At 41.4% G+C, this 25484-nt stretch overlaps 1 protein-coding gene across 4 annotated transcripts in view; it reads left to right on the top strand.

Annotated features, from left to right (window-relative positions):
• Positions 1–298: 298 nt before the first annotated feature.
• Positions 299–25484, top strand: part of RBMS3 (RNA binding motif single stranded interacting protein 3) — a 699644-nt gene continuing 674458 nt past the window's right edge. For 2 of the 4 annotated variants that reach the window (XM_066320213.1, XM_066320221.1), the window contains exon 1: positions 299–718. In XM_066320213.1, coding sequence (XP_066176310.1) covers positions 539–718 — 180 coding nt within the window. In that variant the 5' untranslated portion in view covers positions 299–538. The remainder of the gene's footprint in view (positions 719–25484) is intronic. The other 2 variants (XM_066320228.1, XM_066320193.1) reach the window with 2 other exon arrangements.

The following is a 25484-nucleotide window of genomic DNA, read 5'->3' on the forward strand; positions in this document are numbered from 1 at the left end:
ACCCCGGTGGTTTCCCCTCGCCCCCACCCCCTCCCCGGGCTCGGCTCCCTCCAGTTAACTTTGTTCAAAGGGCTGCAGCCGGGAGGGCTTGTCCGGGCCTGGGACACAGATAGCGTAAAGTAAATAACCACCACAATTAGGCTGGGGCCGGGAGTTGATCTTCGTGGCGAGAGATCTGCTTAGTTAGCGTTTGCTGTTTCGGAGCGATTGAAGGCCGCCGTGCCAAGGACACGCACACACACACACACACAGTCACTCTTACACACGCACGCTGGATACAAAAGTCTGGAGGATCTAAGGGAGAATTGCAGCCGCCGGATCGGTGCAGCAGCCGCGGCCAGAGCCATGCGTGTCACGGCCTCCTGAGGGGGGAAAAGGAAGGAAGGGAGGAAGGAGGGGAAAAAAAAAGAGAGAGAGAAAAAAAAGAAAGAAAGAAAGAAGGAAAAAAAGAAAAGAGGGAGAAAGGAAAACAGAAGAAAGACGCGGGGTGGTGGAAAGTGTTTGCCTGCTTTTGTCTCGCAATACAGTGAACTGGAAGATGGAGATGGATGTTAAGGGAGTTTCTCCGTGCCCGGAGCCCATCCCCCCGGCGGCGGGGTCTGGCGGCTGCCCGCACCAGCGCCCGCACCACCGCGATGGGCAGCCCGCGGAGCCGGCCCCCGCCGCCGACAGCGGCCACCCGGAGCGGAGGCACGGCACTGAGAAAGAGGACAAAAAGGTAGGTCCGCTCCGCCGCCGGCCGGCCGGCGCCGCGCCCGCCGGAGGGGCCGGCCGCCCGGGGCCGCGCTCGGCGGGGCGGGCGGGGCCGCTCCCGCTCCCCGCCGGCCCCGGGCGCGGGCAGCCCCGCGCCGCCCTTTGTCAGCGGCGGCGGGAGGCGGGGGGCCGGCGGCCGAGGTTGTCTGAGGACACGGGGGCGGCGGGGCGGGGAGCGCGGGGCCGCCGCCGCCGGGCCCGGGGCGCCGGGCATTGTTCCGCCCGCCCGGCGGGAGCGGCCCGGGTGCCGCCGCCAAAGTTTTAACCTCACTTCGAGGGGCCGCGGCCGGCGGGGCCGCCGCTCCCCTTCCCTTCCCTCCCCGCTCCTCGCCTCGACTCGCAGCCGGCGGCGAGGGGCGAGTCACTTGGGGGAAGGAGCCCGGGCGCTGTGTCCCTCCAGCCCTGCTGTGTCATTGCGGACCGGGGGACGGCTGCTCGCTGCCGAGTGAGAACATGCGGGTGACGGAGTTGAGCGAGAAATGGGTCAGATCGCACCCTTTGGTGCGGATGTGTCTGCTGCTGGGAGAATCAGAAAGTAGGGAGGATGGGATGGGAAAAGGTTGCCATTAAGATAATGTCAGCGGAGTGCATTGATCAGTGCTTTTGTCTGTGGGCACTGTCTTCATTTCCATTCATTTTTCGCGACATGGGTTTGCTAAACTGAAGCCGATGAATTCTTCTGTGCCTGTAGGTCTGTGACAGGCAGAGACTGATAAATGTGTAAGTTTCATCGTAATTCGGTGATGGTTGCGAGGTGTGATCCGTGTGTGCTAGACTGTAAAACACATCTGTTTCTATTTTATTGAAATCCGAGTAATTCTCTGAATGCACAGATACCCCCCAAACAGATTATAATCCTAGAGTAATGTAAAAAAGAAATGTTGGCATGTACTGGATTTGAGCCGTGTTTCTTCAACTAGTTTTACTATAGTTTGGTTTTGTTACAAATGTGTAAGAGAACAGTAACACAATGAAGGAATGTAAGCGAGCAATGCAATAAATCAATGCAACAACTATGTCACACCACATATTTGCATTACTAGAGCTCCAGTTGTCATAAGAAAGACAAGGTATTTTTTAAAAATTGTATTTTTAAATGTAGACTCTGAGTTTTCAGCATTTGCCTCCTACACTTTTAGGTTTGTTACTGTTCTGTAAAACCTGTGCTATTCTTTTAATTAAAAGAGGGTATCGACGCTGGATCATTTAAACAGGGCCTGTACAGTTTAAGAGGGTGGATGCAAGGGCTTTATTTTTAAAACGGTAACTAGTGGTTTACATATTGTGATAGATGAAGGCAGAATTTCATCTCCTTTGAGTTTATGAATATTTAATTCTGTCGTTTCTGTCGTGACTACATGTTACTGTACCTAGCTGAATGATTTGTGTGAGTGTGTGTGATTGTTTCTAGGATCCCTTCCCTTGCACTGTGCTACTTACTAAACTTAAAATTATTTTATTTCAAAATAATTAAAATGTAGAGCCAAGACTGCCATTTACACGTGACTTCATTTTGCCACTGCCTCAAGAATTTTAAAACCCTGCCATCAGCAGAAATCCATGCTCAATAATTACTTTCTGCTGTGCCACAGAGTCTGTCTAATGTTTTACCAATCATGGACATGGGGAAGGCAAAGAAGGTGTGACTCAAGGTGAATGAACACCAAAGAAGGCCTGATTCTCTGTGGTGTGGCTAATTAATGTGTTTAGATGTCTCAGGATTGTACTATATTATTCTGTATCTGCCAGCATTTTTTGGACATAGAAACAAAAGTACGACCTTTTTTTTTTTTTAATGTCTTGGTTTTTTGTTCTATCTATAGCCATGCTAAAGTACTGTGATATATTCCTCTTTTTTAATTCCACTATTAGCTTTTCTATGTTTGCCATTGCCAAGGTTGTTGCAATGACTAGGTTGTATTTTTGGGATGTGCTGTGATATTTCAAAGCTCCCTAAATGTATGTATCTTTTCTGGATGCTGTCCCAGGACAACCAGTACTTCTTATTAGTGCAGAACTATTTCAGATATCTGGTAAAGTACTGGCAACAGAAATATGATGAGAAGAGGAAAACCCATTACAGTGATAGTAAAATCCAACACCATTGTGAAAAAAACCCAAGTCGGCTACAAAACTAAACTCAAGCGTTTCTGGAAACATTATCTAAGAACTTTCTAAATTGATTGAAACATCTGTACCATTGTTCTTTTGGCCCTTATGCAAAGTTCCTAGGCACACTGAAACATCATGGAAGTGTAAGCGCTCTACGTGGAAACTGTAGTGGACATTAGAACCTGGATTCCTGACAATGTGTAATTATGACTTAACTAAATATTAAGATCTTGCAATGTCTCATGATTTCCCTGTCAGATTTGCTTTTTGGGATCATGCTTCAGTTATCAAAAATCTTCTATTTAATCCTTGAGCTTCATTTCTGGTGGACATAAAAAGAGCTTTACTTCCATCTAAACAGAGCTCGGTCAAATTTATGTGCTAATAAAAATATTTTTTGTTACTGCCTCCAAAAGGAACATTGCTGAATTAACCAAAGCAAGTATTTTCCTAAGTCTGTGGAATTTCAGTTGAAGAGACTACTATAGTCTCACTTATATGGATGTTGAAAGTTTTTTGCTTGCTGTATATTAGGTTTTTTTATTTGTTGTTGAGCTTCAATAAAATGTTGAAACGTGTATAACTTGAAATATATCCCACTGTCTTCAGCTGGGATGCTGACATGTCAAAGTGTATGCTTAAGTGCTTTTTTGGAGGAAGACCTAGCTTACTTCTCATATATCTTTCTGTTGAAACCATCTCTGACTGATGTATGAGAATGGAAATTATGAAAATTGACATTATAATTTATTAAGTATACAGTACTTGGTGCTTTAAAGCCTTGTTGCTATTTGGGTGGGAGAAAATGAAGCACAAATAGTGGAGTGCCAGATTTAGAAAGCTAATAGGCTGACTCTGTATGGGTACTATTTTTTTCTCTTAAAGCAAAACACATCAGAAAATATTTTTCAACACTCCTACAATGTTTTCTGTTATTTTAGTTAAAAGCATATAGGTCTAATCCTATATACAGAAGCATGTTGACATTCTCCAGTATGGCAAAGTGAGTGAGTGACTGGGGGAGAGAACAACCTGCAATCCTGGCTGTTCATTCCTGGCTGGAGGTGCAGATGATGCCTGTGACAGGTTGTGTGGGTGGATTGTCACACCATCTTGCCACTCCATGACTCGGTGCCAAGACATCCAGGCCCCTAAATTGTACCAAGGATTCTTTCCAGTTTAACTTGGAATGATTACATCTCTACAAGGATCAGCGTACAGAACACTTAGGGAGTAGAAGGCAGCTTTGCAATTCCTTTGCAGACTGGTGACAATGGGTGAGGTTTATCACGGCTCAGGATGGGTAGAGTTTTCCCATCAGAGGTGGTACCCTGAGCCCTGTGTTAGGACTTTCAAGCCCTCAGCTATAGCCAGTCTATTACAGTGCTGCCATTTTCCAAAGCTCCCAAGTTCTCCAAAAGCTGGTCTGAGGTATGGATTTGGTAATGTAATGTTTCATGCTGAGGAGGACTTCTGCATCTCTGTGGTATGCACAAATCATTTAGAACAAATGATCTACAAACACACACAAAGCTTTCTCTTTATACCTACATTCCAGATGTAAAACCATCTGTGAAACAGCTCCAAAATGAAGAACTTTCTGTGTATTTATGTGGAAAAGAGCACACCAGGATCATAGCAAAACCAAGCTTATGTGGGCTGGGTACATTGTATTCTGGTTCACAACCAATTTGCCAGTGTTTGATGCAAGAGTTCTGAGGTGTTTTGTGGGCTTTTTTGTATGTTATTTCCCAGGATGCTCACCTGTGATAGCGCTGTGCGATAATGGCACTCAACTGTGAGCTTCTAGAGGGGAAAAGCTGAGTGCTTTGGGGAAAGGCACTTAGTATTAACTTGGGGATTCTGTTCTGCTGTACACACAATCTGATCATCAGTCTCTGAAAGCCTTCTGCTAGGGTATTTACAATCCTGCTATCAACTATACAGTGCTTGTTCACTCATCCTCCACAAGGAGTAGGTTAGGAATAGTGGAAGACTTCAGGGGAATTCTTTTTTAATAGTTTCTCTTATATATTTAGTTTTGTTTGATTTGGAAAGCCAAATGTTACTATGTGTTTACATAGAGAGAGAGAAGGCTCAAGAAATGCAGTTTATGCTTAAAGCAGATGGTGGGGATTTTTTCAGGGGGTAGATCACTCCAGTCTCAGATCAGATGTACTTATCTTACCTTAGGCAGTTCCTTTATGAACAGGAGTTGTCAACCACAGTCTTGTTTCCTGGAGATTTGATTGAGTTTTCTTTTGCCAGATAATCTGGACCCATCCCATTGAGCAATGAGAAGTTAAGAATCAAAAGCTGAAACTGAAATCAGTAATGGATGTGAGGAACTGGTATGGGTGTGTGAGGTGAAGAAAGCAGAAATAGACAACACTACTGGTTGCTGATAGTAGCAGCTTCTCCTGATAATAGTCTGAAATGCACCTTGAATTAGTTGGAGTTTCCAAGTACTGAAGGCATTGTGCCAAGTGTATCATGGGCTGTGGTTCTGCCAAGATGTAATGCAGGCATGAATAGTCAAGGTCAGGCCATTGTCTGCATAGATGGACAAATTCTTCACCACACAGACATGGCAGAAAATTATTCTTGTGGCTGTTGCTATTCTGAGAGTTTGATGTCAGACAGAAATTCAAGTGTATGCTTAAAGTGAGGATAGAGCTGGAGAATAATGTGTCATTGTCTAAATCATTGCTAAGAAGATTTTAGAAATCATTCCCCTACCCAGCAACATCAACTCTTGTCTTTTTCAGATCCACTCATAAGCACTTGTTCTTCATTCTTGAGTTGTTCCTGTCTGTGCTGGGGGCCATCTTGATATTGATAATGATCTGCATAGTTCAGTTTCTTCCTGCTGAAGTGGTCTGAAAAAAAGTCAGCATCCTATTCTTCCAGAGTTCCTAGAGCCTGATGGCTGCCGGGGTGGTGTGCCTGACCCAAAGCCACAGACCTAGGACATTCTGAATCCCTCATATGCAGATATTTATCCTGCACATTTCCAGATCACAGCTCTGAGGCAAGCTAACTCATGACAGTATGAGGAGACTCCTGGACACCTGTTCCTGGAATGGCTACCCAAAGCCAGAGTGCCTGGCAGGTGCCTCTGGATGGGAGGTTTTGGTCCTTTGTCTTGCTGATGTGGGCAGCAAAGCTATTAATCTTGTCATTAACCTGTTTTGATGAGCAAGACCCAAGAGCCATCTGCTTTGAGGAGACTAAGTAAAAAATTCAGATAAAAAGCAAATCAAAAAGAGGAAATTCACTATGAACTGAAATCCTTGCTTTGCAAGCAGGTCTACTTCTGCATTTTGATGCATTTCATGTACTCTGCCTCACTCTTCTAGTGAGAGAATGAATCCTTAGATGAACCTAGGATTGTGCCTCTGTTACAAAATTAAGCAGAAGAGAAGAAAAGAGAGAAAGAGAGAAACTGTTAATATCTGAAGGCAAGAATAACAAACTCAGAGAATTTTTTTTTTTGTTTGTCAGAGAATCCAAAAGGAGACAAGATACTGGGAACCAGACCTCATCATTTTCATATCTCCAAAATTACTTTTTGTCTAGTACTCTGGGAATTCCTTTTACTGCAGGACCAGCAGGTCAAGGGAGGTGATTCTCCCCCTCTCCTCCACTCTTGTGCACCCCACCTGGAGCACTGTATCCAGCCCTGGTACCCCAGCATAAGGAGGACATGGAGCTGCTGGAGTGGGTCCAGAAGAGGCTACGAAAATCATCAGAGAGCTGGAGCACCTCTCCAATGGAGACAGGCTGAGAGAGCTGGGGCTGTTCAGTCTGGACAAGAGAAAGCTCTGGAGACCCTACAGCAGCTTTCCAGTATATAATGGGGGCCTACAGGAGAGCTGGAGAGGGACAAGGGCAAGGAATGATAGGACTAGGGGGAAGGCTTTAAACTGCAAGAGATAATTCTTAATTAGGTATTAAGAATAAATTCTTTACTCTGTGTGTGGTGAGGCACCTGGAAAAGGTTGCCCAGAGAAGCTGTGGATGCCTCATGCCTGGTTGGCTGAGGTTCTAAGCAACCCAGTATAGTGGAAAGTGTCCCTACCCATGGCAAGGGGTTTGAAACTGGACAGTTTTTAAGGCCCCTTCCAGCACAAACCACTATAGATTCTATGGTTCTATGATATGGGGAAAAAAAATCTTACCTTAAGTAGATGTCAACAGTAGGACAACATTATTCTTATATTAAATACAAAGCACAGCACTGTACCAGACACTGAGAAGAAAATTAACTGCATCCCAGAATCTGGAATGTAGAGAATGTGAGTTTTATGTTAAACCATAAAGTTGGAGAGTGAGGAATTGACTTCTGTGATTTGCATATGTCTGTTAAAGCAACACACATGATAGTGCATATGAATGATTCTTCAAAATTTTAACCAATACTAGGATTTCTGAAAGAAGAGTATGCTATTTAAAATAGTTGTCCTCTCAGATAAATTGTATGAGAAATGTTTTGGTGAAATTTACCAGTCTTTCAGCTGTTTAAATTTTTTATCCAACTGATCAATAAGTGGATGAAGCTTGAAAAGGTGATCACACTCTGACTAGTTCCTGGGGTAAACGTAAACATTCATTGTAATAGAGAGATTTCATGAAAAGTAAATACTGCTTAGAGTTAATATGAACTGCTTAGAGTTAATATAAAGTGAAATTAAGTGCATATGTGGTTGATTAGGTAACAAATCCAGGGACATAAACAATGAACATCATGGGTGGGAGCTGAACAATGCTCTTGAATCATCGGCAACACAACCACAAGTTTTGTATGCAGAAGACACAGAACTGACTCTTTGGCTGAAGGCAATTTTGTCTTGGCTGCAGAAGGGTTGTGAGGATTCCTACTTGGAGGAAGACACAGCACTGAAAAGGGCTTTGTTATTTCCTCTTGAGCAGTTGGGACATTGCCTTGACTCAGATGTAGTGGTATGCGTTCATGCCTATGTGCCGAGACTGGAAAGCAGTCCTTTTCAGGACTGCATGTGACAGCTCAGAGCTTGGCCAGCACATGGCATATCCTTCCCACTTAAGTAGAGCTTGTTCTGAAAAGCCCAGTATTCACAGGAGCTCCTGGCCAAGAGCTGAGTGCCAGCTTGTAACAAATCTGAGGCTTCAAACAATGGATAATCAATGAAGCTAGAGATGAACAATACCCATGTTGTTGCATGCTATTCCCAGTGTTTGCCTAGATGCTCGCAGTGTTTTTAGACCATCTCTCTCTGTGGTAAAAACTTACTGTGTTGTGCTGAATCCTTATGGCCCAGCAATTTTTACTAGACTGAGGTTTCAGTTTACTTAATTGCCTGAGCTAAGAGAGACGTATAGTTACTGATGTGTGAAGTGGTTCAGTTTTTGTTTGGTTCCATATTTTGTTGTTCTCTGCCTGGTTGTAGCCATGCTGCTCGTATAGTGACTGGGATTATTTCTCAGCACCTTGCACTAGGTGGATTTTCATACTGACTAGCTGCCAGTAGTAGTTGTCCGGCAACGGTATAAAAAGTTGCAGAGTCTCAGTAGAGTTATTGTTTTCTAGCATCTTGTCTCTGAAAATACCCAAGTAGTAAAGAAAAGGGACTACAGCTGCAAATGGGAAAAGTAACAACAGGACTACTGATAATAGTTTCCATAAAAGTAGGGATCAGATCAGGTTTTAGTGTGATGTTTAAATGTGTAGAAGAAAAAAAATGGATCTGAAAGGCAATGCAGATGTTAGTATTCTTACAGTAGTTTCTTTCCTTCCTCACTGTCATTCTTTCTGTGTGGGTCTGAAATTCTCCTCCTCCTATAACAAAAAATTCTGGTTTTTTTTTTTCAATTCCCCACATTGCATTCTGAAATACAGGGGCAATATTTATAGTGTCAGGAACTCTAGTGACCACTGCATCTTAAGTGAGATAAAACAAGACAACATTTGGCTCATAGTATGGACAAGGACAGTCATGTATAAAATTTGTTAGACAGCTATGATTTACTAGAAAAAGAGCAGTTTTTCCATGCCTAATGGCTTCTGCCATGTGTTTAAATACAGCTGTTATTTTCATTATATATTACATGAAGACCAGTTTTGTTTTAGAATAGGAAAAGTTTCCTTGGCTGAAAAGCAAGTATTGAGTCAATAAAAATTACAGACTCAAGCCACAAAGCTTCGTTAATGCACTTAGTATTCCTGGGCTTCGGAGTTCGTTCCATTGAACACCTTGTCCTATGGTTACAGAGTTTATTGTCTCCAAAAAGCTATTTGACCCAAGTCATTCAAAGTGATAATGTGATCAGCAAGTGCAGGGAAAATAAAGGTAATATTCCCCCCTGTAGTTCTAGACCATCTGCAAAACATTCTGATAATTGATTGGAGAATGAAATTAAAATACTGTGGAACCCATGCCTGTTCCATCAGCACAGTCTGTGTTAATTGATTTCAACAAGTGCCTCAAGCACCACTGACATCTCTTTTTTGCTATTACCTGGTGATAATTTTGTCACTGAGGTTATTACCAAGTCTGTACTGATTTTTAGGAGCCCACAGCAGAAAATCTGGTTTTGGATCCAAACCAACATATTCAAGGACTTTGTGGAAAGGGCAATTAAAGGGCTACTATCTACTAAAGATAATTTTTATGGCTATTATATTTACTAGCAATTTTGTATTCACCATAGTGTAAATAAATAGGCATTGTGCTTTTCTGTGGATTCAAAAAGAGTGCTTTATTGCCTTGAGATAGTTGCTGTGTCAGTCAGACATGACATGGGAAGGGAGACTACAAGTCCTCAGAGATGGGCAGGTGAGCGTGCTGTGTGGGGGTAGGTTGTGAATAACTTCCACTCCTCAGGTGAATTAAGAGTGAGAGGGAGTGACGTGGAGGGGCGAGAGAGGGAGTAGCTGGAAAGCTAATTGAAAGCAGCAACTTTTGAGTAGGGCTAGAAGAGAGAAGTTTGTAAGGTTTGTGTTTTGAGGCAAGAGAGCTTTATGAAGTGTGCACTGGGTCCATGTGGAATTAAGGAGGCACACAGTAGAATTCCACAGCATTCACAGAACGCCTTCTGAGGCTTCACAGATATTATACAGTGCCCTGGTTAGCCTTGTTAACTTTATTGAGTGTGCTTTGAGGACATGCAGACTTTCAAAATATGTGGAAACCACTTTTAATAATTAATTGGCTTACTCTCTCCCACCTATTGTTTCATATCTAATAAAAGGCAACAGCAAGTCATTGCCAAAGAAAACAGATACAATAATATTTAGGTTAGTTTGGTTTGAGATATGACAGGCTGAAAAGGATCTCCCCAAAGATCTTGGAACTTAAATAATCCTCATTTTTTTTGTCCTGTCTTATTTCTCCCATGACTATCATAGGATGTGCTCTTAAACTAAATTTTCCCCAATCTAGTAAGTGGTTTTGGGAAGATCAGTCCATTTTTAGAGTGCTTCTATATGAACTAATTTATAACTGGAAGCATCTTTCAACTTTACTGTGTCAGGGACATGCTGAAATTTCTAAGTGATAAAATGACTTTTTCCTTAAGCAGAGCAGCCATCATCCACATTATCATCTACATCCCTGCATACATGGTGTGGCACAGGAAATGACACATCATTATCAGATGGCTGTTAAAGATGGATGCGGGGAAATGGCAAGGTTGCTGGCGTGGCCTCAAAGACAGACATCCACAGATATTCTGTAGTCACTTCAGTGCACGTAGTGAAAGGGTGCCGGTTGTGCACCTGGGGAAATTTTTGCTTAAACAGAGAACAATTATATTTGGAGGAGGCCATGAGTATGTTTCCAAAGGGAGAAGGGAGGAGCAGGAAACTTAGAGGGAAGGAAAGCCATGTGAGATTTTCAAGAGACCAGGAAGAGCAAGGCAGCAACAGAGTCAGACTTCATCTGCCTCCCACAGTAGGGAGGTGGCTAATGCGGTGTCACGTGCTGTTGTGGTCTTACGTAAAGCATAGCCTTATTAGACATTAAAATGAGATCCAAAGGTGCCACTTCTTGAACTTGTCAAGAGGACACACCCTGTGCAGAAGATAAATAATTGATGGATCAATTCAGAGAGAGGCCATGAGGAGGTTAGAGCATCAGAGGTGATGAAGGTCAATGTGTCTCAGGGAATCTTTACAAGAAGGGTTACACCGCAGGACTGTCGTGAGGTAATCAGATGCCAGATCAACATCAAAATTGGGATCATCATCTGCTGGGAAACGCTGCTCAGGGCAGTAAAAAGGCTCTGAGCTCTCTGCTCTGCTCTCTGTTCTGCATGTTCTGCCTGTTGGTAAGATTCAACAACTTTCTCTCTTTAGGAAGTGTTTCACAGTCATATGCTTTTGCATGCTGCTGCACACAAAGCAGTCACTGAGGTCTTCCTAACTGTTTAAGTGATGCAGTCACACTTGTACTTAACTGCTGCTGTTTTAGAGTCAGACTTAGCTCCTCACAGCAGGTTATCTGTTTGGTCACACTATCCTATTGACTGTGGTATTATTCCCAGTAGCAGAACTACCCACACTGGCCATGTTTGTCTGCAGATTCAAGCAAAGCCTGTGGAAAGGTGTCATTCTGCAACACCAGTCTGCATTTCACAAGTGACTGTGCGTGTTACTTATGATCATAGCGTGACATCTCATACGTCCACATCTGATGGTAGTAACTGGAAGAGACTAGATAGGAAAGTCAGAAAACCATAGATAACAAGTGCTTATGTATTATATACTGTGTGATATTAAGAACTAGGAGCAGGAAGACACAGTAACACAACAGTTAACAGGGGCCCAAAGCATTAGTCTTTTATTTGCTGATAGAGATGTCTTGTTTCTCACCTACACAAAGGAAAATTATAGATGAATCTGTCATAGGCAGAACTTTTGCCATTTTTAAGATGCAGGTCAGAGCAGTTACACCTGTTGACACACAGTTCTGTGGTATCAATAGTCTCAGTGTGCAGTGTGGTCCTTGTTGTGTCATACGTCTGTGGCAGAGACTGTTACAGCTACCCAGAAAAGCACAGAAGTTCAGCAGCCAGGGTCAGGGCCTCTGAAAGGTGGTGTGGAGATCACTGCAGAGAATTTAAAAGGTGAGCTACCAAATGAAAAGTATAGACACGCACTGTGCCCCTAGCTACTCTGTGCACAAACAGAAGTGTATGTGTTGTGCAGAGTAAAGGCAGAAAATGTTCAGTTCTTCTTCCAACCAACACTTGTTATGTTATCGTGGTGCATAAAATATATAGCATATATTACAGCAGTGAGGCAAAAATAATAAAACTCATGTTTAAAAGCCAAACCAATGTAAAATGCATAAATGCAACAATGGGATCTAGTGATAAATTTTAAAGGCTAAGTTACAGAAAAGAAGAACAAGGCAGTTCATCCTTTTCCCTGAGTTAGCAAGAATGAGGGAATGGGACCTGCTTATATGGCAGGCCACTGCTTGATCTGTAAGATCTGGAGGGACGTTCACCACAGGTAAAATACTATTCCAATACTCCATTTGTGCAGCTGGTGCTGGATGCCAATGCAATACTGACCACAGAGGGGGACAAAGTCTTACCTCTCACATCTGTAGTCTGTTACCATCCTTTCTTCTGATCTCCTTCCAAACCAGTGCCAGGGTGTGCTGGCAGTGCTCCTGCAGGCTTGGCAGCAGAAAACTGAGACCACACCCTTGCCATGAGTATTACTGTACCTCTCTGACAGCACTTTAGCATGAGCCCAGATGTGTGATGATCAAAAGGACTAGTAAATGATTAAATTTAAAAACCACAGGGTTTGGAAAAGTGCTTCTAGTATTCTAGCAATGTCTTGAAATCTGAGATCTAATATTTGACTTCATGGTAGGCTAAGGACAACTTTTGTGTGCTACTAGCAAAGGAATTTCACCACCTTTTTCACAGGCATTTTATATTTTACTGACTTAAAATGATTTATGACCAAGTAGAACTTGTTATGAGTAGAAATTATGCAGGAAGAAGTGGAGAAGTACAGGTTGTTTAAAAATAATCCAGAGGAAGGTGTATTAGCTGGTTCAGATGGGGTCAGATGTGCATTGTCACTGCTCTAACATCTTTCATTACAGAATTTTTACCTTTACACACTTAGGAGAATGACATTCTTTAGTATCAATGGGAAATTGAAACTCACTTCTGTTCTTCAGAGCTGTAAGAGAATGGTTTTGAGTATAATTTTGGGAGTAATTTCCACATTTGAAGAAAAAGGAAGGAACATGGGTAGGTCTCATTTTCAAATAAATCTGAAGGTTTGAAGTTTACTAAAATAACAATTTTACTGAATGTGCATAGTCCAAATCTTACTCTGTTCCACACAAACCGCTCTAGAAAGTCCCTCGATGAGATTTTGTTTGGGATTAGGAATTATTCTTTCTTGGAGCAGGAGAATGCTGTAAATCTTCTATGTCATTCCTGTATGATTCTGTGCTGGAAAATGCTTTGATGCTTTTTCAAATGAAATGACATCTACAGAGAGTTTTCAGATGCACTCAAACTCCAAAAGTTGATATCAATTACCTGACAATTGTCTGAAGTGAATGCAACTATTACTAAAACCGCAGTCTTGCATGCTTGCATGATGAGATCTTGGAATTCTGAGGTTTTGAGTGAGAAGCACCATTTCCTTTATGCAATTAAACAGTGCTGCTACAACAAAACTTGTACACTTACATATTCATGTAGCACTAAGTATAATATTTCGACAGTATAATATTGCAGATCCTACTGTATCAAAAACAATCTTAGAGCTCAGGAACACTAGTGTGCTGGGGATCTGATACCTAATCTCAATCTATTTTTGGTAATAGACAGTTGATATAAAGTGTTAGTGTAATAACTGAAAAGTGGTTTGAAGGACCTTAAGAAGGAAATATATTTTGTGGTGAAATCTGTTGGCAAAGGAAATATATTTTGAAGTGAAAACTGTTGGCTAATTTGCATTTTCCAAGGTTGATATATTTGAAGAGGTATTTCATTACAATACAATGTTTCAAATTCTAAGTAGTCTATTTTAGAAGGGATGTGTAGCAATGTCAAGTGTTGCAGTTGATAGAGTAGCCTTAGCCTGCACAACAGATTATAGGAGAGGAATTCTTTGTCCTCTTGCTCTTGCTAGAGCTCAATTTGAAGAGTAACACATCTGTAATAGAGTCAGGTTGCTTTTTTATCAGCAGCTGATGGTGACACTCATAAGAAAGGGCCGAATTCATACCTACAAATAAATTTGTCAACAAAATATGAGCATGTGAGACATCAGTTCAGTCACATTTCACTTTCATTTTTTCTCTTTTGTTCTAGGGAGTAACTTTCAAGTGTCAGCTCTTTCAGCTGAGTGTCAGCCTTTTAATAATTTGCAGCAGCATATCAGCCCCTTTAGAATTACCAAATGTTAGCTGTTTACCATGCCGGCTGAAAGCATGTGCATTGAGCTGCTGCTCTTTGCCCTACCTGTGTTGCTCCTGGTGACAGCCAGGTGATTATTTTAGCTGACAATTTAGGCACCATCAGGAATGCCCCAGGTGTATTTTCTGTGGCTGTGCAGAGCCTGGGAAGTCAGTCAGTCACAGAGCCAGGCAGTGGGAGGACTGAGACTGGGTGGTGGATGTGCTTGGCAGGCTAGTGAGCAGGAAGAGTTACAGGCCTAATCCCTTCCTTCCCTGTCTGACTATTTAGGCAACCAGGAGACAGTTACACTGTAGGTTGTGTGATCTCCGTGGGAATTTGCTTCTGAGAAGTCCTGGCTACGGAAGCAGGAGAATCTGTTTATCCTAATGTCTGCCTGAGTTTTTGACTAATGGTACTGCTACAGGATGTTATCACCCAGCAGATAATTGAAATACTGTAATAACTCTAATTTTCCCTGTCCTCGCTGTCAGAAAAAAGAATGACAAAGGGCTTTACTCACGGCAAACCTTGTGTTAATAATGGTAAGGTGCCAGTGTGTATCTGGTTTTGGACTGTATCCTGTGGCTGGTGCCTGACTGTGAACCGGAGCTTTTGCTGGCATTTTCCTGTGTCTGACATTCAATTTGGACCTGTACTGCAGAGGGAAACAGTAGTAAGCTAGTAACAGAGTGCCAGATAGTAAGAGGATGACAAGTCTTTTCCAGTCTTGTGTGAATGCTATTGAATGAGCAGTCAGTGTGCTAGGGGCCAGTGAGCCAACAAATATGTTCAGCGTTCCCAGAAAATAGTCTTCAGAATAGTAGGAGGTGTGATTATGAAGGGGAAGCATTTGAAAGCTATAGATAGTGGAGTTAGGCAGGAGAAGTGAGCTGGCAGGAAGGCGTTTTGCAGCAAAATGGGGCTCTGTGTAAGCCTTTCCCACAGCAGCTCTGCCCATCCAGCCTGCATATCCTGCTAGCGTGGAGCTGATGGAGGCAGGAGACTGCCAGCACGTTTCCCTGTGGGAAAAGAGGAATGAAGGTTATAGGGAAGTGTCAAGGGGACACGCAGATGGCATGGACACAAAGAAGTCTGAGCAATGGCCATCTCTGCCAGGACTGCAGCAGTAGCAGTGACCAGGCTGACTGCGTATTTCAGCTGCTTTCGCCAATTCTCCGCACACGGTGAAAGTGAGTTCTCTGAAGCTGAATTGTCTGACAGTCTCTCTTTTTATACTTAGCTGTATTATTTACCAATTTTGAAAATGGTTCAGTAGGGGATAACTAGTGTTCTGAGATCATGATGGGTCTAGTCAGCTTTCCAGAGTACAGCAATTACTGTGTGAATAGAGGTGAACATGATGGACAAGCCGGGTGGCTGCTCTCTCTAACCTGAGCATGAGTTTTCTTGTGTTTATGTGCACACTTCTTCTCTGTGATTAGCCTCAATGAAAGTGCCATCACCAGGGTCCTGCTGGCAGCAGCAACTTAATAGGCAAAATGGAGAGGGTTAGGTGTTCTTCTGTCTTTTTCATTTTTCACTAAATAAGGCAAAATAGACAATCAGTGAAGTCTGATTTGCATGGAAATTTGTATGCATGTATAATAGATCTAAATGTTAATGTGGGAAATTACTTTCTTTCAACTCAGTGGCCTGTATGTTTGATTTTTAGAATTATTTGCTTCTTTGTAACTTTCTGTAAGTTTCTGTTGCAAAATAGTGTATCTAAATTCCTTGGGAAATACTCAAGCACTTGTGGCCTAGTAGATAAGGAGGTTGTTGCCTTCTATTGGGAAGTATTTTTTATTAAAATCCGTTGACAGCTTTTCGATAAATTCCTCTTTTCTTCCTCCATCATATGTATTATTATAAGGATAACAATGAATGCTGTCATTAAGAAATACCATGCATTTAATAGCCATAATTTAAAACTTTTATTCCTTAGGCAAATGTCTCTGTGTGTCTGTATGTGTAAAAGCCAGTTTTCATTCTATTTTGAATGCAGCTAAATCTTGGAATGAACTAGCAAATATCCTTTGTTTAAACTTAACAATAATTGTATTTGATATTTTCAGAATTAATTTTTATAGCAGATTTCATTATATCGCTGTTGTGTTCTAGGTACAATAGGGCAGCTTACTTGCAGCTGAATTAAAATCTGTGGTTTAATAGCACTTTGTCTTGCCTAGGCAATAAACTATCTTCCACAAATGGAGGTGCTATCAAGGTAAAGCATGTTAAGTTAATTCTGTAACAAATCCCTGTGTTGCTGATAGAAAATATTTCAGAAGAATAACTCCCTGCTATGTGTGGAGGCTTCATGAATTACAGGATAATGGAGATAACACTCTCTAAGGGTCTGCTGAAATATACCCTTTCCTGAAGCACTGTCTGAATTCTTCTTGGAAGTATTTGTGGATCAGAAACTGGCTGTGGCCTAGCTACACTTTCATTTTCTCTGCTTTAACAAAAGGTGTAATTTTAAACTGACTTTAGGAATTTGGTGAGAAATCCTGTGTGGATACACTTAATTCAGTTAAACCTAGCTAATACAAATTTAATATGCATGGCTAATTTATAGATACAAGCTAAGCTAACAGAGTAAGTTTTTAACTGTTTACATAAATCAGTTTTTAAATAGACAAGGAAAAACTTTCATATAGTACAAGATTGAGAAGATTGTGACTGTTTACCTTGGAGAGGAAATGAATCAGAAGTGAGACGATAAAAGGTTACAGACAACTAAGGTGTTGGCTTTACAGAGCAAGAAATGCTATTTCTACCATCAGGGAAGAACAAGGTGCATTCAGTGAAGGTTAGAAGTGACAAAGTCAAGAGTAAGTCAGAAGAAATGCTCTGCCATACCAGGGACTCATTGCTGATGGAAGTTGAAGTCGCTGGATAACTCTGAGGGCAAGAGTTTAACAGGGAAGGCTTAGGCACGTGATTTAAGGGTCGATTTGGCAGTGTTGGCTGTTGAACTCCATGAACTTAGATGTCTTTTACAACCTAAATGATTCTATGATTTTATCCAATTGCAATGGTAGGGATTAAAATATAAAAAGAGCATCAGAAAACGTAAATGCCTGTTTGTTTGACGCAGCTCTGTTACTGCTGAGGTCAATTTCCCCCATATTTAGCTGCTTGTGCAATCTCTTGGTTGCAGTATTGTGTCTGGGTAGATCTCCAGTCGCAATTTCTTGTTAATGTACAGATTACCGCAATTGTGCCCATTTCCTTCCAAAATCACATCATGTCTGCTTATTCCCTAAAAGCCACAACAGACTCTTTTGTGGTCTCATTAGGAATTTGAATCACTGCATTTCAGTGTTTCTAAAGAGCAAATGCCACAAATTTGTCTCTAAAGGTGACTGTCTCTCCCACACATGTGGATAATAGCAAATACCTTTGTCTGGTTACCAGAGTATGACACAGGACAGGTTTGGAAAACTTTCAGAGTTGCTTGGTTCTTGGGAATGGGAGTGCATCACTGGAGAAGGTGGTTTGTTCATGGTTGTAGCTGCTAATCAAATAAACTGGGATGACAGAACTCTCCAGAGGACTCCTGGCTAATATCACAGTCTGGAAGGGCCCCTGTAAATTTCCATGGAGAAGCAATGCAGACAGAGCAGGAAAATTAAGATGACCTGTTCTCACCTGCTGCCACACCCTCATGATTCTAGTCTCGTAGACATATCCTGGCACTTCTTGAACACACTTCCTAGAGCCTAATGGGAACTGTATTTTGCAGAGCAAACAGAAGAGGCTAGAACCAGGCTTTGGAGTTGGATTTGTGGAGACCATGGGAAAGACTGCAGTGCAGAGTTAACAAGCATTTTTGGATTGGTCCCAGTTCAGCCTGGTGAGCTGTGTGCTACATGGATAAGAGATCTGGAGAGTGACATCTTTTTCACATGGATTCCAGTCTTTTTGTTGCTTACTGGTCTACAGCAGATGCTGAGAGTGTTTCTGCTGCCTCTTGGCTCTCCTTAATCAGCAGCGGCTTTTTATCTTTGGAAGCAGCCTAATCATCTCCCCTGGTAGTTAGTGAGATTGTTCTGGGACCCAGATGCTACCTGAGTCTTCTGTGTCGCTGGTGCAGACTGAACGTCGTGGCAGCCCAAGAATGAGTGTGCTGTGCTATTTCTTTTGTCTCATGTGCTCAGCTAACCCTGCCAGGTTTTTGATGCACACACGAGTTTTCTCACTTTTTGCTGTTTATGATAGAATGAGGTCACAAGTTAGGTCTGAGGCCATTTAATCATTCATTTTGTCTCTATCACTTACCTTCATATCCCGCCATCCTTAGTCATGCCTACAGTATCAGTAGACTAATTGTACTATGGTGGAAAGACCTGACGTGCAAATCTGCCATTGCTCATTATTGTGGCCTGCTTTGTGCACCAAGCCTTCTGTCTCTCAAACTATGTACTCCACAGAGTCACAGCCTGGTGACAGTGACCCAGTTATACTCAAAGTCAGAGAAGTTCCCTCTATTTTTCTGTCCTTTTTTTTTTTTTTTTTTCTCTTGGTTTCATTTGGGTTTTTTTTGTTTGCTATTATTCTATTTTTCTTCATTAGTGTGAGGGCTAGGCGCTGGACAAAAGAGAGTCTAGATTAACTTTTTGCCTACTACTTTCTTCTCCTCCTCTCCATTTGTTTTAGTCCCTTTTTGTGGATCTCTGAGGATGCAGCTCCAACAGATCCAGCAGACTGGATGGAAAGTTGATGGGTCAGTGGGGGAGGCGAGCTGGTTAGAAGAATTTTTCAAAAATATTTTCTTACAAGAATTTCAGATTTGATCTTATTTCAGTAACTCAGAGACAAGTTTTCACAGCCAGATATGGACTCGTTGCAAGCTGAACAGGAGCCTGGTGAGGATATTCTTTGCAGGAAAGTCTAATGCCCTTGCACTTTGGCACTTGGTGTGGAGCCAATACTTTCAGAACTGTGTAAGTCCCAGCAGTAAGTGGTGCTTACCTCTTAGGTCCTCAGAAAAAAAGCCTAGGGATTTCAAAAGGTCAGATAGCTCTGGAGAGGCAACAGAAGCAAAGGTATGAAAGCTCTTCACAGTCCATGGCAGTGTGGCTGCCAGGAGGGTGCTCAGCCCTCCTGGATCCCTGGCCCTGGGAGGTGTGACAGCTGTTTGGAGTAAATGATGTGTTCCTCAAGCTCATGCTACTGCCTGACATCAATACCAGTTTCCCTCAGGCTCAGAGAAGTGGTGGGGATCACCTCCCTCCCAAAGCAGAAGCCTGCAGCCTGCCCCAGCCATATGGTAGTGGCAGCTTAAAAAATTTTACTCCATTTGCTAAAATACTGCTTCAATCTAAAGGAAGATGAAAGCAAATAGAAAGTAATTCCTGGTGAACATGAACTGCTGTCTTCTGGCTGGCTCCAAAGGGCAGCCTGAGAACAGCTTGCCAGCTGCACTGGGGAGCAACTTCTCCCATTAAAGGGATACAGCAATGCATTTCTCTTCCCAGCTGACATGCACTGCGGCTCATGTTTATGGCACTTCCCGGTGGAAGCAGAGCTCTCCAGAGGACTCCTGGCTAATAACACAATCTAATGGAAGCACCCCTGTGCTGAGTGATGCTGGGGATGGAAGCATGAGCCTTACAGCTTGCAATGAAAAGTCAGGCCCTGTAAGTAAAAGCTGTAATGATTCATTTCCTCCGTGGATGGACTGTAGAGAGGCATGTGTAACATACAGTTACAGCTAGGGCGACAGTAAAACCAATATAAAACAAAACCATGCCAGTAAAAGGAACACTAAAAAAATGTCAGTGAGGAGATAAAGCAAAGATGATACATGGCTCATTCTACAACCAGGAAGTGTTTGTCAGTCTTTCTCATGGGAATATCAGGTTGTAATTCTGAGATAAATAACATTAACATTAAAATAGAGTTTTGTGCCTGTATACAAATACGGGTTTTAGAAGGGTGGTTGTTTTAGAAAAAGCTCTTTTCTGATGTTTACATATGGCTCTTTTTGAAATATTGTTTACACACTAAAATATACTGCAAGTATAAGCCTATGTCTTGTATTTAGATCTAATGTTACAATAACTGTAAAATAACCCATTTAGAATAATATGCAATAGAACTCCATTAATATTGTGTTGTAGCCTAAAATTTCTGCTGTACTGAAGTTATTTTTATGTAAATAGAGAAGTTTGGATTGTAAAGTAAACAATTTCCATTCTGTATTCAGCAACTGAACTATATTTCTTTTTGACACTTTTGTAAAACGTGTTACGCAGGATTAGTATAAAAATCACTCACTGGAGCCTTTAGATTTAATTTCACGTGGATGTGCTAACTGAAAGAGGCACTACTATGTTAGAAATCCAATATTTTCTTTGTTTGGAGAGAGGGATGTTACCTATGATTTGCTTACTTGTGGTTATTTGGTGTTACTGGGAATCCAAACATTTTGGAGCTAAAATTAATAAAGTTGAGATACATTAAGCAGAAAAAAATATATATATAAAAGAGAAAAATGTGTGTTCCTTTGAAAAATCCTGTTATCGGTCATAGTATAGCTATGTGCCATTCTTATAGCTGCTGAAATGTAAAGTAGGTAATTGGAAAATGCCTAGGTTTTCTGACTCCCTAGGATACTAATAATCATAGTTCTGGTACAAACGCTGCATGTCTGAGTCTTACCAACTCAGCCTGCTGCTGATGTGATACTGGTACCATCAAATTTTAGGCCATACCAAATGTGGTTAGGTGCTGTCACAGTAAATTTAGCCCTCATCCATTAGGGAGAGGGTCCAGGCGAAAGTCACTTCCAACATCAAAGTAACCATTTTAATGCTTTTATTTCCTCTAATTGGAAATGATAATCAATGAGAACCATTTATAAAACTTGTCTAGAGTAGTGATTCCCTACTTAAAATGGCTTCTTCTGCCTCAGGCACTGTAATTGCAATCAGGTTGATGCCATATGATCATAACGGGATTCAGAACTTAATGATGTGTATGGTTAACCGTTTTGCAGTACTTGGCAAACAGACCTAAGCAGGTTTTTTTTCTCGGATAGGAGCTTCATTGCATTTGACCTTTTGTCATCCAAGGATTTGTGTAAAGTATTCCCTTTTCTGAAATTAGGTGCTTGAGTGAAACATTTCATGGGCCTGCTTAACTATTCATTTGTGCTACGATAGCAATTAATGTCTGTGTAAGTAAACCTCCTATTTTAAAGGTCATTAATTTTCTATACATGATACAGCTCAGAGATCCTGTTACTGAAATAATTGGGAGCTAGAGGTACTGATTTATGAGAGAGGATTAAAACCACTAAAAATCTAAAGATTAGTTAAGTGATGACTAGGAAAGGTTGTGATATAAGCCTTCCTCTTGGTGGTTATGTTTGTACTGTATATTTCGCTGAAGGCTTTTGGCTTTTGTTTCAAGAAAGTCTAACTAGATGTTCTAGACACCCTTTCTAATCCTAAAGTCCATACATCCTACTTGCCTGCTTCTTTAAAACCTGGGAAGAAATATGGTTTTTCTTTTTTGGAGAAGTATTTTACCCTGCCAAGAAACCAGCAGTTGTGTGTGTGGGGCCAGTTGTGCTGTAAGACTTAAGGATGTAAGGAACTTTTGGGTGGTGATGCAGCTCCAGCATGACAGCTCTGCCACTACATTGTTTTTCCGGGTCAGAGTGGGATCTATGGCAGGCAGTGTTTGTTCAAAGCAGAGGCTGCTTTGCAGTGGTGTCACATCTCTGTGTTAACAGATCACTCTTTGCTCTGATGGAAAATATTCTGAGTCCTGGCTCTCCTTTATATCAGTTCCAACTCACCTGCATGGGAGTTACTTTGGTTTTACAGCTGTAACAGGGGTAGGATGCATTTCATTAACTTTATGACAATTATGCTAAGGTGAAAAAAGGTTTGTGTGGCAGAAGCTTTTCTCACTGATGAGGTTGATTCAACAGTAATTCCTCATGTGAATCTGTTTTGGATTTGGCTGCTTCTGTTGGCAGCACAATTAGTTCTGTAGCATCTGGAAAATGACCGTGCATCATACATTACCATTATAAGAATACTTATTGCAGTATATTATTTATCTGTAGCAGTGCCCACTCTTTATTGGGGCTTTCCAAAATGCAAGAATATATTTACTCTGAAGTAATCACAACCTAAATAATCACTAACTTACCAACATTTAGAAATTAACCATTAGTGCCAACTAGATCCATAGAGAATATTTGATGGCATGGCTCAGAGTGCATCAATTAAGAATTGCTGATGAGAATCCAACACAGTAAGTAACAAATTAATGGAAGGGCAAGCACTGGAGCTTCTTGCAATATTTCAGTGTTATAAAGCTCCATTTCTAAATTAGGAGAGTGTGCATTACCAGACTTTCAACTTGTTACTGATCCAAAAATGAATGTTGCGTTATTAAACACTATGGGACAGTGTCATCTTTGTGAGGAAACCACGTGAAGAACTGTGCAGCAGAAAGCAATGTTTTCTTTGGCAATTAAAAAATAGGTATCTGTTTGAACCTTTGCAGAAGCTGAAGTGTGAGGAAAGCAGAGGGAAACTGGTCAAAAGCAAAGGAGAGTAAATGGAGCTGGACCTCAATGCAAATGGGGTGAGGACTTCAATGCCTGACTATGCCACAGTAGTGGCATAGAATTATTTTTTATGATGTAAACAGTAAGTTTGCATCACATTTTCCTAAAAACTGATCAGCACTCTCAAGTATGATAAACAAATTCACAAAGAAAATGGAGCTGAATAATTCTTTTAACAACATTCTGCAGTACACAGATTCAGTCTTTTTTTTTTTTTTTTTTTTTTTTTTTTTTTTTTTAGCAAAGAGAAGATTAAAGCATCACATGAAGCACATCTCCTGTTGGATTTTAGTTTTCTGTTAGATATTTCTGTCAATAGAGTGTAAGTTCTCTTCCCCTTAAGACTTCTGTTGACTGGCAGAAACCATCTGGTTAGGTATTTTTATGCCCGTTTAATTGATAATCAAGATTGAATCCTGTTGAGAAAATCTGACTTGCCTGTTAGTAAACTCTATTTCCCCATTAAACTCTGGAGTCTAGAGTACAGAGAGAAACACGTTCCTGACCTGTAATAAAACTGACAGCCTTTACCTTCTGCTGGTACCTGTAAGTACATCCTCTTTAATCATGGTCTAATTGAGGCTTTGGTATTAGAAGGGAAGAGGAGACTGTAAGAGCCTGAAGGGACAGTTTATCTTAAAATGCCAAGAAAAATTCCAGGGCTTCCTAGCACGCAGAGCAAAATGAGTTATGTTCACCTGTCAGAAAGGGAAATTCAGTGGTTATGGTAGACTTTGCAGTTCAAGTCATGAAACAGGATCCCAGTGATGAGTATGGCTTAGGACTGATGAATGATTTATGATTGACTTGCTTTTTAGCTTCTGGAGGAATCTTCCTTTCAAGAGTTTTCTTATGCTCTGCCCACCACCTTTCTGTAAAGGGAAATTTACAAGTATGACAAAATACCCTGATTATTAGAGCTGAAGGCTTAGGGGAAATAAAAAAACAAACCCTAAATACTGCAAAAGTAGGAATTTAATCATGAGAGTTAGGAGGAATGTGCCTAAGGCTTTTCTTTCCCTTCCCTCCCCCCCTCACCTCTACATCTGCATATCTCTAAAGGGTGTGTACAGTGGAAACCTTAATGCTTGCTCCTATATGCCTTGCCTTCTTGTCTTCCCAGCCTGCTCCAGGTCTAACTGATGATAGCAGTAGTGCTTGCTACTGGTTAAATACCACTGTCCAAATCTTGTTCATAGTATGTTGCGCTGTAATTAAGTTCAGAATGCAAAGCAGGGGAAGGACAAGTTGTAGATTGGGAGGTATCAGGGGTTTGAACACAGCAGTGGCTGGTCACAGCTCTCTATTGCTGTCATGCTAGTAAAGCAGTAACTTTTAGTTTGCAGACTCCCAGGTTCTTGTTGATAGCTTTTTGCAGGTGGCCATTGCCTTCTGTCTACCATAGAAGGTAACTAAACCACCTAAAAGGCCATAAAGTTATCAGGGAGCCTACATCTAACCTGGAAAAATTGTAGGAATCAGAAAGAGGGGGAAGGATAGGTGGTGCATGGCTGGGTGGCTGAATAAACTTGGCCCAGGAAATTGCCAAGTAATTAAAAGAAGGATCTCTGATCTAGTCCATGGTTAGTGCAATTGTCCTGGAGATGCATCTGTACACAGAAATGTGCATGAGGAAGTCCTATCAACTGTAAGCAAAATCCAAATAATTCCCTGTGTTATTTTGTTTGAGACAAGGGGTTCCTTGTACGTGCATGTGAGCTACGTGGCAGATTTCCCTCTCTCTGACTGGGAAATGCAGTAAGTAATCACACAGCTTCTGGTTGTTCTGCTGCAATCACCAAGGTTTAGATTGCAGCTCAGCATTATCCTTGCAAGGCTTAATGTTGAAAGACAGGTATTTCCAACCGCTGCAGCACAAGCACCAACATTCCTGTTTGAAATGGATTATGTTTGTGTGTATAAGAATTTTATTTATGGCTGTTGTCTGAAGCATTGTATCTTCTGCTCTGTCTTCACAAACATGGCATTTGTGTTTGTTTCAGGGCTGAGGGTTATATTTGTAAGGATGAGAATGACTTTGGTTGATTTCGGTGTTACGGAAGTTTTTGTTAAGCACAGCTAAGGTTTGAATTTAGAGTGTAGCAGCCCTGTGCTAAATGCGTGATTCTGAGCCCTCTGACTCTGTAGTTCAGATTCCGTGGAAAACAGCGTCTTAGCACAGAGTAGAAAAGCCCAGGTGAGAATTAATGTAGACTATCTATAACTTGCTCCTTTCCCAACTAGAAAAATCTTAGACAAATTTACTCTTTAGCCATCAGGCAAACATAGACTCTCCTCCCTTGGATACCTTCTTATATTAGAAACTCTTTGTAAACATTTCCTTTGGCTTTAAATGCAACATTTAATAGTCATATTAGGTTTTTTTTTTTTCTTTAATGTAAATGGATGCTTTCTTGTAGCTTAAATGGAACCAGTCATGATGCTGGCTTGTTGCTTGCTTTGTATAGGGAATTTGGTTTGAGACATTTTCTTCATTGTGGTTTCTTTCTTTCTTTAGTATTGGAATTTATTTTAGTTTGAAGCCAGTGAGCATGGAGCAGAATATGTTCTCTTGAAACCCTGCTGGACCTGATGAGCA

The sequence above is a fragment of the Sylvia atricapilla genome, chromosome 1 (assembly GCF_009819655.1).
Source record: "Sylvia atricapilla isolate bSylAtr1 chromosome 1, bSylAtr1.pri, whole genome shotgun sequence".
NCBI lineage: Eukaryota > Metazoa > Chordata > Aves > Passeriformes > Sylviidae > Sylvia > Sylvia atricapilla.